At 38.9% G+C, this 15,527-nt stretch overlaps 2 protein-coding genes across 3 annotated transcripts; both read left to right on the forward strand.

Annotated features, from left to right (window-relative positions):
- The first annotated feature begins 108 nt into the window (after positions 1 to 108).
- Positions 109 to 13,110, forward strand: AK6 (adenylate kinase 6). Of its 2 annotated transcripts, XM_008691328.2 has the most exons (5): positions 109 to 261; positions 1,194 to 1,286; positions 9,384 to 9,442; positions 9,725 to 9,870; positions 12,580 to 13,110. In XM_008691328.2, exons 1-5 carry the CDS (start codon positions 234 to 236, stop codon positions 12,770 to 12,772), a joined length of 519 nt encoding a protein of 172 aa, XP_008689550.1. In that variant the 5' UTR covers positions 109 to 233; the 3' UTR covers positions 12,773 to 13,110. The 2 variants fall into 2 exon arrangements, with proteins under 2 accessions (XP_008689550.1, XP_008689551.1); XM_008691329.2 differs by lacking the exon at positions 1,194 to 1,286 and having other exon boundaries at positions 117 to 261.
- On the forward strand, positions 1,194 to 3,081 carry TAF9 (TATA-box binding protein associated factor 9). Its single transcript, XM_008691327.2, has 2 exons — positions 1,194 to 1,286; positions 2,042 to 3,081. Exon 2 carries the CDS (start codon positions 2,059 to 2,061, stop codon positions 2,854 to 2,856), a length of 798 nt encoding a protein of 265 aa, XP_008689549.1. The 5' UTR covers positions 1,194 to 1,286; positions 2,042 to 2,058; the 3' UTR covers positions 2,857 to 3,081.
- Positions 13,111 to 15,527: the final 2,417 nt, after the last annotated feature.

Here is a 15,527-nt window from a genome sequence, read left to right on the forward strand (position 1 = left end):
GACCCGAAGCGCGACCCGACCTATGCCCCTGCTTTCGACTCGGCCTGAAAGCGTGCCATAGAAGGTCAGGTAACCCGTGCTCAGTGACTACCGGTGGAGACGGGCCGCGAGCGCCGCGCAAGGCCTCCAAGCCCCCGGGGCCACTGGCGCTAGCCGCAGCTCGCCGCTTCCGGCTCCTCCCTGTTGTGCGTGCAGCGCGTGGGCCTAAACGCGGAGCCAGCGCGCTGAGGACCATGTTGCTTCCGAACATTCTGCTCACCGGTCAGGCGCGCGGCGGGGAGGCTCTGGGCGGCGGGGCAGGCCAAGGCCGTCGAGTGCCGTGGGGCGTCGGGCACCCGAAGGGGTGCCGTTCGGTGTTCTGTTTCGAGGCTAGTGGAGGGCCCTGCGAAGTGGCAGTTGTCGGGGCCTCGAGATCGGTTCCTCCGACCGTTGCGGGAGGCTGGGTGGGGGGCGGGGAATGTTGATTCTGTTGGCCCGAGGCTGCTCGGTGAGGTGGAGAGAATGACATCGGTTCAAATCCCCTTTCTGGCAAACTGCCTAATCTTTTGGAGTCTGGTTTTTGTTTGTAAAATTCTGTTGATGTTTTATTTGGCAGGGTAGTCTTTGGAGTTTTGGCCAGATAATGTGAGTCACTATCTGACCCTTAGTAATCTTTTAATGCTGGACGTCTTGTCCTTAGGCCTTCCTGAGCCGTATTTCATTTTCCTTTGTATCTGACGATCACATTTGGGTAAAAGGGTTCGAATATTTATGGCTTAGGGTGATTAACTTGCTGTGTACGTTTGTTGAATTAGCATCAGAAGCTTTTTTATTGTATAGTACAGTTCCCGGGGTGATAGCGGTCTTTCACACTGGTTAAATTTTTTCCACAAATAATTTCTTAATTTTTTAAAAATTAAAGAAATAAATGATGGCAATTTGAGATAGCTAGTGTTATTCTGGGAGTATCTTTTATGGTGGCAGGCAGTCTGCGAATTGGTATCAGAATCCCCCAAGCCCCACTCCTGATGGATTAGATACACTTGCTGAGATTCTGTTATGCAACAGGCTTTGAGTAGTTTTGATCAGGTTATAGTGTATATGAATTCACAGAGAATTGCTAATTAGGACATATTTCATTTCAGTTGTTAAAAACTTTAGGGGGGTAGATAGGTGGCTAAAGTCTTAACAAGTATCTGTGGCTTGTCTTACAGGTACACCAGGGGTTGGAAAAACCACGCTAGGCAAAGAACTTGCATCAAGATCAGGACTGAAATACATTAATGTGGGTGATTTAGCTCGAGAAGGTAAGGGATACATTGGCGTTGGTTTAAAAAAAAAAGAATAGATAATGGAATGTTAGTACTATACTTGTGAGAGGGTACAAAAAGGAGAGACAGAGTGCTATTAAGGAATTTATGCTCTGTTGGTAACCCGTAGAAAGAGAAAGTAATACGGGTGTAGTACGATGTCTTGGTTGTTTTGACCAGTCTACTCCATCCTGCCCCACTTTGTTGGCCAGTTCTTCTATTACCAGTTGGTAATAATTGGGAAGGCTTCCATGAAGAGATGGGACTTAGGGAGAATATTTTTGAGATGGGCCAACACAAAGGTTTGGATGGTACTAAGCATATCTGTGGAGATGGTGAGTATAGATCTCATTGGAAGGACAGATTATTTTGATCTCAGTCAGTAGGACATGACTGTTCTATGGTTTCTTCTTAGCTTTGTTTGATAGTTGCATGCCTGCTCACAACTGCACGTTATTCTAAAGTGATGTTTTTATTTTACCTTGTTCTCTCCCAGCCTTTTATCACTCCCTTATTTGTGTCTTCATTTTTTTATATTCTATAATGATTTGTACAGGATAGAAATTGAATAAATTTAAAGGGAACTTTTAAGTGTGCCTCACTAAAATTAAAAAGATTTAACATTTAAGAGTTCTAAATATATTTTCAAAAATTTAACAGTATTTAAAACTTTTGAAGTTCCTGACAGTTGCTACTAAAGTAACTATTTCAGATTTGATCTAATGTACGTATTTTTTTCAAATGATCTAAAGTCTGATCATCGGATATCATGGAGTCTGGCAAGATGGCTTCTCCCAAGAGCATGCCGAAAGATGCACAGATGATGGCACAAATCCTGAAGGATATGGGGATTACAGAATATGAACCAAGAGTTATAAATCAGATGTTGGAGTTTGCCTTCCGATATGTGACCACAATTCTAGATGATGCAAAAATTTATTCCAGCCATGCTAAGAAAGCTACTGTTGATGCAGATGATGTGCGATTGGCCATCCAGTGTCGTGCTGATCAGTCTTTTACCTCTCCTCCCCCAAGAGATTTTTTATTAGATATTGCAAGGCAAAGAAATCAAACGCCTTTGCCATTAATCAAGCCATATTCAGGCCCCAGGTTGCCACCTGATAGATACTGCTTGACTGCTCCAAACTATAGACTTAAGTCTTTACAAAAAAAGGCATCTACTTCTGCGGGAAGAATAACAGTTCCACGGTTAAGTGTTGGTTCAGTTACTAGCAGACCAAGTACTCCCACACTTGGTACACCAACCCCACAAACCATGTCTGTGTCAACTAAAGTAGGGACTCCAATGTCTCTCACAGGGCAAAGGTTTACAGTACAGATGCCCACTTCACAGTCCCCAACTGTAAAAGCATCAATTCCTGCAACATCCACAGTTCAGAATGTTCTGATTAATCCATCATTAATTGGGTCCAAAAACATTCTTATTACCACTAACATGGTGTCATCACAAAATACTGCCAATGAATCATCAAATGCGTTGAAAAGAAAACGAGAAGATGATGATGATGACGATGATGATGACGATGATGACTATGATAATTTGTAACCTAGCCTTGATGCTTGTAACATGTATACTTGGTCTTGAATCCATTGTACTGAGATTAAACATGCATGCTGGGTATTTTCACGTTGTGTTGTAGAAAACTTAAATGGTATTTAATAAGTAAATATGGTTATCCTTTCCGATTGAGATGTTGGGTTTTCTTTCATAGGGTTAGTAATGGTTATTCATCAGCCTTTAAGTGTAAAAAATAAAATTGTTGTTCATCGATTTGATCGTTGGTACTTTGGCAGTTATGTTTTTAGAAGCAGTTTTCTCACCAACAGGAATAGCAGTGATGACAACTTGAAGTTGTGGTCTGTTCATAAACACTAGAGTAGTACTTCTAGTGTCTTCAGATGTTTAGATTACAGTATGATCTGTGGTGTATAAGTCACTCTTACGGTCCCATTTTCTAAGATTGTTCAAGTATAACCATGTCTCTTTTGGAGAGTCCACTTCAACTGTTTGGATTTCTCTTCTTCAGTTACTCAGCTTCTTCCTGGGTCCTATTTTTCTATCTCTTTGGTTATGTTTAAGGACCCTTGGTGTGTCTCCCAGTATGTCCCCACATAAAACTTAAAAAAAAATTTTTTTTCCATTATCCCTTTTTGCAGGTCAATTTTGCACATCTTAGCCTTGTCATATTTTTGATACTATAAGTCAGTATCATGCTCATATTTTTAATCCAGGTCTGGTATTTAAATATAGTTAATAAAACTTGGGTATTTGTTGCTGTTTTACACGGCTTGTCAGTCTCCCATTTTACACCTATATAAAATCTGATTTTCTTCTTTTTCCTGTTGAACTTTACAGTCTCTGATGAGTGATTTCAGAGTCACATACAGTTGTCAATTTCAATCTTCCATTTTATCTTACCCACTGAATTTAACATTTCTAAACTTAATGCAGTTGCTATATAATCTATCATGGAGAGTACTGCGAGGAACAGTAACACTAGACATTTGGTTCCTTTCATACTTGTACTCAATTATCTTAGCCAGCGTATGTACACCTCACCGTGTATACTCCCAAACATCCTCTGTATTTTTTTTAAAGATTTTATCCATTTGAGAGCGAGTGCACACACAAAGCTGGGGGAGGGGCAGAGGGACTGGGAGAAGCAGGCCCCCTGCTCAGCAGGGAGCTGGATGGGGCGGGGCTAGATTGCAGGACCCTGGGCTTGTCACCTGAGCCAAAGGCAGATGCTTAACCGACTGAGCCACTCGGGGGCCCCAGATGAGGTTCTTTATAAGGTTTTTCATACTGTACCAGATTGGTTTTTTTTCCCAGATGCCATTTGAATATATCTGAAAATCTTAACTAGAAGATAAACTGAGACACCTGTCCTAATTTTTCTTGAATAGTGATATATTTTTTTTTTTAAAGATTTTTTATTTATTTATGTGACAGAGAGACAGCCAGCGAGAGAGGGAACACAGCAGGGGAGTGAGAGAGAGGAAGAAGCAGGCTCCCAGCGGAGGAGCCCGATGTGGGACTCGATCCCGGAACGCCGGGACCACGCCCTGAGCCGAAGGCAGACGCTTTTAACGACTGCGCTACCCAGGCGCCCATTGAATAGTGATATATTTTAAGGGAAACCATGTAACCATCTATAAAGCAGTGGTTCTCAAGTGTGATTTTGCCCTTCAGGGGACATTTGGGAATTTCTGGAGACTTAATAGTCAAGAGTGGGGTGGAGGCCAGGGATTCTATTGAACATCCCACAAATCACAGAATAGCCCTCCACTCCTATAAAAGAATTACCAAGCTCAAAATGTCAGTAGTATTTGAGATAGAGAAACCCTGGTATAAAGAAACAACAAAAAAAGCCACCCTGGTTTTAAATAAATATGTCTAAACGGAGTTTATTGCTATTCTAGTAATCCTGTTGAATGTAAGAGATCATTCTTAGGCCATTTGGAACCAAGGCAGGAAAAATTAGGTGGGGAATTAAGTTTAATAAAATTATTGGGAGTCCTAAATATGGTGTGGCTAAGAATGCTTTTCTTACTCTTATTTCCAGTCTCCCGATTCTTCCTCACTTGATACCCTTTCCCATATGCAGTCACTTCCTTACACTTACCAGCACCCTTAATTTTCCTGCCACAAGTTTATCAGTCTTCAGCCTCTGTTCATAAACCCCAGGATTCCCACAGGTCTAGACAAAGTATTATATTAACATAGGATCCATTGGAAACTTGTAAAGCACAGCTGAGCCCTCAACACTTAAAATCTTGATCGTTTTCTAACCTAGGAGTTGGCAAGCTGCTGCTGTTTTTTATAGGAACCACTCCAGTTTAAGACTAGCCCACAAAGCCTGAAGTATTTACTGTCTGGCCTTTTACAGAAAAAGTTTGCAATCCTGGCTCTAACCTCTTGATCCCGTTTGTTCCCTCCACTGGAAGGCTTTGAAACTAACCTCTCCATTGGCCCCTCCAGCACTGCTGTCACAGTCTGCCTGTGATTCTCTCCCTCCCACCATATACTTTTTTTAAAGATTTTATTTATTTAAGAGGGAGAGTGCATGGGGAGAGGAGGGGCAGAGGGAGAAGCCAGGATCACAGTTCCAGCTGAGGGTCCTGGGATTGAGCCCCACATTGGGCTCCCTGCTCAGCGGAGAGTCTGCTTCTCCCTCTCCTGCCCCTCTCCCCTCCCCGCTCATGGGCTCTCACTCTTGCTCTCTCTCAAAAAAATAAAATCTTTTAAAAATTTTTATAAAGTAAGAAATCTGAAATGTTTTAAGTATTGGCAACAGCATCAAAATAGATAGCATCCCAATATTATTAAATAACAGCTTTCATGTGAGTGTATAAATTCTAGGATGGCAGTTAAAACGTAATGATTTTGTAGTTAACAGCTGGAAAGATCTTTTGAGGTAAGAACTTAGCATTAAACTGGCCCCACAATCAATTTTTCTTCTCCAACTAACCTATCTTTAAATCATAAAATTTTGTTGAGAAAATTAATTTTCTAAGGGTTTCGTAGTTTATTCAAGCCTTTTCTTCTCTTCTGGATTAGGACCCTATACGTATACAACTCTAAATTTGACTTACAACTGAAACTTTCTAAAGTAGCATACGTTTCTCCCTTTTTTGGGAAATTTGAAATGAAGTTTAGAATCCATTTCTCCATTCCCTATGGTACAGGTTATAATAGTGATCTAAAATTCTGCAGTAACCTTGATCTGGTGTCCTTGTTTCTAGATTTGCTTCCTTTCAACTCATTCTCTACAGAGAAACCAAAATTATTTTTAAATATTTGTAATCATGTCATTTCATGATTAAAATGCTTTCATGATTTTACTTTGCCTTGGGATAAAGTCTGATTCTGCAACCTTTAAGGCCCTTTTTGATCTGGCCTCAATTTACCTGACCCTTTATCATCTATTTTCCAACTAGTCTAAGAGACTTTCCCTCCCTTGAGTCCTCCCCTCCTAATTCTGTCTTTGAATATCTTTTTTCTCTGTTGAAAATAGGCTTCCCTACCTTTTTCCCTCCAGTTACTGCTTTAAATCTCCCCTTAAAAGTCACTTCCTCCAGGAAGCCTCCCCTAATATCCCACGTTTATGTCCCTAACATAAACGGTGTCCATACTTTTGTTCTTATAACACCATGAATCATAACAAAGTCTTAGTATAATTTCCAGGTTACTTGTCCGTCCTCTCTCATTTTATTGTAAACTCTTTGAGGGAAAGACTATGTTTGCCTTCCCGGTCATTTTTCTCACTATTAAATCCTTATTATTCCTACAGACACCTGTACATGGTATTTGATAAATTTTTTTTTAAATGAACGTTTGAAAGCTTGGATTACACTATTCAACCACATTAACATGATTTAAGAAATCCTGCATTTCAGCATTGCAGTATACTTTAATTCTAAGTTAATATTACAGTAGTTGTCTTTATTTTTGACAGCATATATTTTTAATGATTTCACTAGTCTCAAGAGTCAAGGGTTTAAAATATGAAGGAACATCAGTATGTATCTACTTCAGATTCCAACACAGTACAGAATCAGCAGTAGGTATTAGATTTTGTTGCATTGTAAAAATAACACACAGAAAAAGTACTCCAAATCCTATTTCCATGTTTTGTTTTTCTCCTAAATCTTCAGCCCTGTTGCAGACAACTTTGAATTCTGCTTTTTATGTTTTACCCTTTGTGTTTTGTAAGCAGTTATCATGTGCAACCTAGTCTACACTACATAATACTACCTTAATATTTCCTTTAATTATATTTCATCAAATTAGGAGACTGAGATTTAAGTATTTCCCTATTGTTAAATTTTTTAAATCATTTTCACTTCAAATTTTTTCAGGTTAGAAGTAAATGGTAGAGGAAATCTGTGAATTGGCACATTTTCTTTTTAAAATTATTTTTTAGATAATTTTCAATGTACTATGTGTATATAATTAATGCATCAGGCATAAAAAGGCTCATTTTACTTTGCATCTCTTTAATAGCTGGGAAAGTCCATTTGTTCATGGTATGTTTACTATCTTTCCATCTTGTCTGAACTCTTATTTGTTAAGCTACTTATTTTTATCTTGATTTTGAAGGTCATTATATAATCTACATTTCAGTCCTCTGTCCTACTACAAGAATTTCTCCCAGTCTGTTATTTTTCTGGGTACATTATTTTTCATTGAACAGAGATTTAACTTTTTTTTTGAGATTTAACATTTTATGTGTTTTAGTCATTGTATTCCTTCACAAACTCAAATGAATCATTCCTTTATAGATTAAATCTTCCACTAGTTTTCTTTAGAATTAAAAAATTAGCTCTTTAATCTACCTAGTTTGTGGTATAAAGGATTTAGATTATTTTCTAAATTGTTAACCAGTTTTCCCACTATCAAGACAGTTTAATTTTTTTAGCTAGAGTTTCTGCTGGTTGAGCAGTAATCCAGAGAAGCAAAGGCCACACTAAGGTGCTTGAGAGGTGGCTCTTGTGCCCAGCATCAGGCCATATACCTCCAGACAGGACAGAGTTGCAACTGCTCTGTGCCTCCCTCATCGACTAACCTTTTGTTACTTAAGAACTCATGCTCATTTTTTTTTTAAAGATTTTATTTATTTATTTGACAGAGATAGAGACAGCCAGCGAGAGAGTGAACACAAGCAGGGGGAGTGGGAGAGGAAGAAGCAGGCTCATAGCAGAAGAGCCTGATGTGGGGCTCGATCCCAGAACGCCGGGATCACGCCCTGAGCCAAAGGCAGACGCTTAACAGCTGTGCCACCCAGGCGCCCCAGAACTCATGATCATTTTAACCTAATTTCAATCTTTGCCAAAATATTTAAGATTTTATTTATTTTAGAGAAAGCCTGCATGCATGTGTGAGCAGGGGGTAGGAGCAAAGAGGAGAGACTCTCGAGCTGACTCCCTGCTGAGCATGGAGCCCATCGTCTTGGGGCTCACAACGCTGAGATCATGACCTGAGCAGAGATCAAAAGTCGGACACTTAACCAACTGAGCCACCCAGGAGTCCCTAACCTCTGCCAAAATATCCAAGGGAAAGATGTGGGAAGACTATAGCATGCTCTTAGAGATGGCTAAAAGGACGGTCTAATCCTGCCTTATTACATATCTCTTAGAGATTCAAGGGAGGGTGGTATTATGTCTCACCTTTTTTTTTCTTTAATTAATTTATTTGGGAGAGAGAGCATGAGCATGCGTAGGGGTGGAGGGGAGGGACAGAAGGAGAGGAACGAACAGGGAGCCTGGGAGCTCAGGGAGCTTGAGGCAGGGTGGATCCCAGGACCCTGGGATCATGACCTGAGCTGAAGGCAGATGCTTAACTGACCAAGTCACCCAGGTGCTCCTGTGTCTCACCTTCTAAAGCAAGAATTCCTTTGAAAGCCAGTTTTGATTTGTTGGAAAATTCTAATGTGTGGTTTAAATCTGCCTTCTACTGCCCATCGTTCTTGTTTTGCTTCCTGAAGTAAGATGTTTATTTAACCTGTGGGTTTTGGGGGATACTGGAAATCTAGAAGTAACAATACTGTTCAGGAACACTTGGGTTCTGACTCTTCTTCCCCAGTGCCCATGAAGATGTCACCTCTGTGACCGAGGGCTCGTTTTTAGAAAAGAGAATCTGTTGTTGCCTTTACTAAGTTCCACCTCCTTCGCCTTATAAATGTGATACTTAATCTGCTGTTAATGTGTGTGTTTGTATCCGTGTGTCCCCTCTTCTCACCAAGCAGTAGCTCAACAAAAATAAAGTAACAGCCCTTTTCTAACAGCCCCACAAATTCTGAAATTATTCATTCTTTTTAGCTGGTTTCAATTTCGATCGCTAAAATTGGTATCAGATAGATTGCTATCCAAGTTTCCCCCTAGATAAAATTCTAATTTATCGGTATTGCTCTTTACATTTGGTGTCCATGTGACATTCACTGTTAGTGCCCTCTTTGATCTCTAAGAGTAATTGATGATATATTTCCTTTCCTAAAGTCTAAAATTAATTGAAGACTACTGAAAGTTACCTAGAAAATACTACTTTAATAAGCCAACGTAAATCTCTTTTAGGGCAGTTATATGATGGCTATGATGAAGAGTATGACTGCCCCATTTTAGATGAAGACAGAGTAAGTACAATTTTTTTTTTATAAAGTATACTTTGTTTGTTTTTAAAGAGAGAGAGAGAGACCACAAGCGGAGGGAGAGGGAGAGAGAATCCATGTCCAGCATGGATCCTGACAACGGGGCTTGATCTCACAACCCTGAGATCACGACCTGAGCCAAAATCAAAAATTGGACACTTAACCGAGACACCCATGTGCCCTTATAAAGTATACTTCTTAAAATTTAGTAGGAAAGTTGACCTCATTTTTTTTTTAAGGAGCATTCTTTTTTTCCCTTTCTCACAGGTAGTTGATGAATTAGAAAACCAAATGAGTGAAGGCGGAGTTATTGTTGATTACCATGGTTGTGATTTCTTCCCTGAACGCTGGTTTCATATAGTTTTTGTGCTGCAAGCAGATAACAGTATATTGTACAAAAGACTTGAAACAAGGTAAGAAAGGAAAAACACTGAGTTCTTAAGGTATGATATAAACCTTTATTCAGATTCTTGAAATTGGCCAGTACTACCATGATAAGGATTCTGTTTGAAAATGTGATCTTGGTCTCTCGTTATACACCAAGTCTGTATGGTACCAACGTTCTGAATCCAAGAGAAAAAGACGCATGTGTAAAACACAGACAGTAGTTTATAACTGAGTAAATGAATACTGCAACTTAGAGTTTGATCCAGTAAAATATACTATACAGCAACCCTGTTTAGTCATGCTCTTTCCTTAATGTAAAACCTTGCCGGGAAACAGTCAAGCCAGTAACATCCTCTGACTACTGAATGAACATACCCTCTCACATTATCCCCACAACATGAATGGGAGAGTTTATGAAAAACGGACATGATAAATCAACATTTCACCACCTTTAAAATATATCTGAGTTGGTCCCTCCAAGAGAGTATCAGACTTAATCCAGAATGATCAAAAAAGAGAAATTTTTATGGGAAACATTTTTCCACTGTCTTTTGGTTCAAGTTGGGAAAGATGGAAGTTCTAGAGGGATATACAAGGCAATCTCAGAAGGAAAGCTCCAAAAGTTTGTCCCTAAGTTCAGGTTTAGAATTTGAAGGTCTGTCAGTAGTCAGCTGCCTAACCATCACTGCATGGGATACTTGCAAAATCCTTACACCGAGTATAGTAGCAAACATACAGGGAAAGTTGGAGCTGGACCTAAAACTTTAATTATCTTTCTTTTGGCAGTGAAAAACCATTAAAAGTATTTTAAATGAGAAGTAAGAGAGACCATAATGGTACACATTCCTTTTCTCAAACAAGGCAATTTAAAATTTTTATTAAAAATTACTGTTTTGGGGCACCTGGCTGGCTCAGTCAGTAGAGCATGTGACTCTTGATCTTGGGGTTGTAAGTTCAAGCACCCAGTTTGGGTGTAGAGATTACTTAAAAATAAAATCTTAAAAAAAATTACTGTTTTATGTAAATAGCCAAAGACTGACTAAGGTCTGAAAAACTATGAGACAGCTAGTCTTTTTTTTGTTTTAAAAAACAGCTTTATTGAGATAAGTTCATATATATATAGTTCATCCATTTAAAGTATACAATTCAATGGTTTTTAGTATATTCACAGAATTACACATCCATTACTAAAAGCAATTTTAGAAAATTCTTATTGTCCCCCTCCTCCCAAAAAACCCATACCCATTAGCAGCACTCCCCATACACCCCCAGTCCCCCAGTCCCCAGCAACTGGTAATTTACCTTCTGTCTCTGTGGATCTGGCTATTCTGGATGTTTTATATAAATGAAATCTTACAGTATAGGGTCTTTTGCGGCTCCTTTTATTTAGCATAACGTTTCAGGGTTCGTCTGTGTTGTGGATATACCATATTTATCCATTTATCAGATTATAGATGTTTGGGTTGTTTCCATTTTGGACAATTGTAAATAATACTGCTGTGAACATCTGTGCCTGTGGTTTTGTGTGGACATGATGTGTTCATTTATCTCGGATATGGAATTTAAGAATGGGACTGCTGGGTGATATGGTAACACATGTTTAGCCTTTTGAGGAACTTGGACTGTTTTCCAAAAGTGGTTGCACCAATTTACTTTCCCAAGAGCAAAGTACGAAGGCTCTAGTATTTCCACATCCTTGCAGACAATGGTTTATCTGTCTTTTTGATCGTAGCCATCCCAGTGGATATGAAATAGTATCTCATTTTGATTTGCATTTCCTTGATCACTAATGACGTTTAGTATTTTTTCATGTGCTTACTGTCCATTTGTATGTCTTCTTGGGAGGAAGAGCTCTTCAGATCCTTTGCCCAATTTTTTATTGGGTTCTTTCTTTTTAATTAAGTTATAGGAGTTGTGTATTTCAGATGGATATCTCTTATCCGATACATGCTGTGCAAAAATTTTCTCCCATTTTGTTGGTTATGTTTTAATAAAGCTAATCACCTTTAAGTAGTTCAATTTAATCTTGTTACAAGGTTGAACTAATTTGAATTTGAATATTTTCTTTATCTTTTTCATTAGCTAATTAGTTGGTTAATTTACATATCTGCCTAAAGATTATGTTAATTTGTTTAAATGTCTTTGGAATTGGGAAAGCATAGATAGATCTGTATGATCAAGTACCCAATTAGTATATAGTATTCCTATCGTAAGTATTCCATTTTTTTTTTAAAAGATCTTGCTTTTAAGTAATTGCTGCATCCAATGTGGGGCTCGAATTTACAACCCCAAGATCAAGAGTCACGTACTCCCCCGACTGAGCCAGGCAGGCACCCCCCATGAGTATTTCATTTTTATATGCCACCTAGTTATTTTATCTATATCTTAGTTCCTCTAATTCTTTTGAAATCTAGGACCACAGCTATAGACTTATTTATCTCATAGCTCAATATCTGGCTTGAGGTCGGTAGCTATGTTTGCTAATTGAGCGGGTGACAAATTGTGGGGAGTTAAGATAAACCTAAACACTGGACCTTAGTTTAACCCTCTTGTCAAAAAAGTCTCTCATATTTACAGGTGCCAGGATTATTTTCTCGAGGTAAACAGACTACAAGAAGTATTTTTGCGTGATTTTTCACGTATTTAAAAGTGTCCAGTTTCTAGTATGTTTCTAAAATTCCAGTTACTGTCATTCAGTTTGCTTTTTGTTTTCTTATCTTTTCATTGCCTTCCAGGGGTTATAATGAAAAGAAACTAAAAGACAATATTCAGTGTGAAATTTTTCAAGTTCTTTATGAAGAAGCATTAGCATCCTACAAGGAAGAAATAGTACATCAACTGCCCAGCAATAAACCAGAAGATCTAGAGGATAATATCAATCAGATACTGAAGTGGATTGAGCAGTGGATCAAGGATCATAGCTCCTGACTTACAAGACTGGCCACTTTACAACCACTCGTTATATCCCTGCCATAATGATAAATTGTCCAGTTATCAGTAAAACTTGTTTTATTAAGATTGTGCTGCAGGACTAGTAGATGGATAGGCTAAAGGTTTATGTTTGGGCTTTTTTTCTCCATGAGAAAGCAAAACATTCTCAAGTATAGTGTATATAAAATCATGAAGAATTTAGAGTAAAAATTGTCATCTTAAATGCTTCAACTGCTAAAGAATAAATCTGACCAAATGGGTGGCTATCTTCTAAGCTGATTACAAAAGAAAATGAAGATGATCCCTGAAAATAAAACTTAAGACTAAGGATAAAACATCAGAGTTTTTCATTTTTATTTCTTTCCTTAAATTAAAAAAAACACACAACTAAGTGGTAATACTTATACTCTGTATAAAAATCAAAAGGTACAAAAGAGTAGTATCCTGGAAAGGTAGGTTTCCCTTCCAGGCTGCCCCCATTCTTCAGCCACCCAGATCCCTCCCTTTAAGAAGTAATGTTACTGTCTTCCTCTTTCTCTTTTCAAGAGATTTTATGCCTTCGAAGTGTGTGTGTACGTTAGTTTCTTTAAGCATGTGGTAGCATGCCATGTATGCTATTCTGTATTTTTTTTTTCATTTAATATATTTTGGAGAGTGTATCATCTCAGAACATACAGACCTCCCTATTCTTTCAAATTAAGATAAAATTCACCATTTACACTGGGTGTTACACACAAATAATGAATCATGGAACACTACATCAAAAACTAAGGATATACTGTATGGTGACTAACATAACATAATAGAAAATTATTATAAAAAAAGATAAAATTCACCATTTAAAAGTGCACAATTGACTGGCTTTTCTTATACAAGAATGTGCAACCATCACACATCAACTGTCACTAATTCCACATGTAACATTTGTATCACCCCACCCAAAAGAAGTCCTGTACTATTAGCAGTCACTTCTCATTTTTCCCTTCTCCCAGCTCCTTGGAATCACTCATTTACTTTGTCCATATGGATTTGCATATTCTGGGCATTTCATATAAACGGAATCATATAATATATGGTCTTTTTTGTCCGGCTTCTCTTATTTTAAAGGTTATCCATGTTGTAGCCGGTACCAGCACCTCACTCCTTTTTAAAATCAAATAATATTCCGCTGTAGGTACCGTGTTTTGTTTATGCATTCCATCAGTTGCACAATTGGGTTGTATCCATTCTAGGTATTATGAATTATGCCATGAACATTTGTGTACAGGTTTTTCTGTGAATGTAGGTTTTCAATTCTCTTGGGTATACAGGGAAATTGCTGGGTCATTTTGCACTGAGTTTAACTTTTTGAGGAAATACCAAACTCTTTTTGCAAAGTGGTTGCGTTACTTTACATTCCCACCATCTATGTAATAGGGATCTAATTTCTCCACATCCTTGCCAACACTGGCTACTGTTTATCTAATAGCCATCCTGTGGATGAAATAGTTATATTTCATTTTGGTCTTCAGTAGTCTTCATTTTGGTTCATTTTGGGGTATGGGGGGGGTGCAAGGGCAGAGGGAGAGGGGGAGAGAGAATCCCAAGCAGGCTCCATGCCCAGCAAAGCCCAATGCTGAGCTGGATCTCACAACCCTGAGATCATGACCTGAGGCAAAATCTGAAAAGTTAGAAGCTTAACTGACTGAACCACCCACGTACCCTGGGCTTCTTTTCATATGCCTGTTAGTCATTCCTACATCTTCTTTGGGTCTCTAATTTTTTTTTTAAGTTTTATTTATTTAAGTAATCTCTACACCCAGTGTAGGGCCCAGACTCACGACCCTGAGATTAAGAGTCCCACGCTCTTCCAACTGAGCCAGCCAGGCGCCCCTGGATCCCTATGTTTTTAACATTTGAACAGAAGTCCATTTAGGATGTGCTGTGATTGATTTAATCAGCCTCTTACTGATGGACATTTAGGTGGTTTCCAGCTTTTTACTATTACAATGTTGCCAAGAATGGTAAGAAAGAATAACATGTATATTACTATATGCCAAGCACTCTTTTTTTTTTTTTTTTTAAAGATTTTATTTATTTATGTGACAGAGAGACAGCCAGCGAGAGAGGGAACACAGCAGGGGGAGTGGGAGAGGAAGAAGCAGGCTCCCAGCGGAAGAGCCTGATGTGGGACTCGATCCTGGATCGCCAGGATCACGCCCTGAGCCGAAGGCAGACGCTTTTAACGACTGCGCCACCCAGGCGCCCCAGTGCCAAGCACTCTTTTAAACATATTTCAAAAATGAACTTTCTCAATCCACATGATACCATCGGAGGTAGGTATTATAATTATTTCCGTTACAGGTGATGGAACCAGAGCACAGAATTAAGTGACTTAGCGAAGATCACAGCTAGGAAGTATCAAGAGTCAGGATTCTATTTAGCAAGCTCTAACCCATTAAGTTATGCTGCTTAACGTAGGTGGAACTTTGCACATGAGCAAGTTTACCTGTAAAGTAAATTCTTGGATAAACTGTATGCAACCATAACATTTAGTAGATTCATTTTAATAACCATAGATTATTATATATGTGCAAGACTCCACAAAATAACTGGTGGGGAATGCCTCCCAAGTTAAGTTCTTTTTTTAAAAAGATTTATTTATTGTCAGAGAGAAAGGGGGGGCACAGGCGAGGGAGAAGCAGGCTCCCCACCGTGTAGGGAGCCCAATGTGGGGCTTGGTCCCAGGACCCTGGGATCATGTCTGAGCCGA

The sequence above is a fragment of the Ursus maritimus genome, unplaced genomic scaffold (genome assembly GCF_017311325.1).
Source record: "Ursus maritimus isolate PB19 unplaced genomic scaffold, ASM1731132v1 scaffold_5, whole genome shotgun sequence".
In the NCBI taxonomy this organism is placed as follows: Eukaryota; Metazoa; Chordata; class Mammalia; order Carnivora; family Ursidae; genus Ursus; species Ursus maritimus.

What these genes read in the sequence shown, in the direction of transcription:
- TAF9 (XM_008691327.2), top strand. Translation starts at nt 2,059, where the DNA reads ATGGAGTCTGGCAAGATGGCTTCTCCCAAGAGCATGCCGAAAGATGCA.
- AK6 (XM_008691328.2), top strand. Translation starts at nt 234, where the DNA reads ATGTTGCTTCCGAACATTCTGCTCACCG. An exon ending in GGGTGATTTAGCTCGAGAAG is followed by an intron (nt 1,287 to 9,383) that starts GTAAGGGATACA and finishes AATCTCTTTTAG; the next exon opens with GGCAGTTATATGATGGCTAT. An exon ending in CCATTTTAGATGAAGACAGA is followed by an intron (nt 9,443 to 9,724) that starts GTAAGTACAATT and finishes CCTTTCTCACAG; the next exon opens with GTAGTTGATGAATTAGAAAA.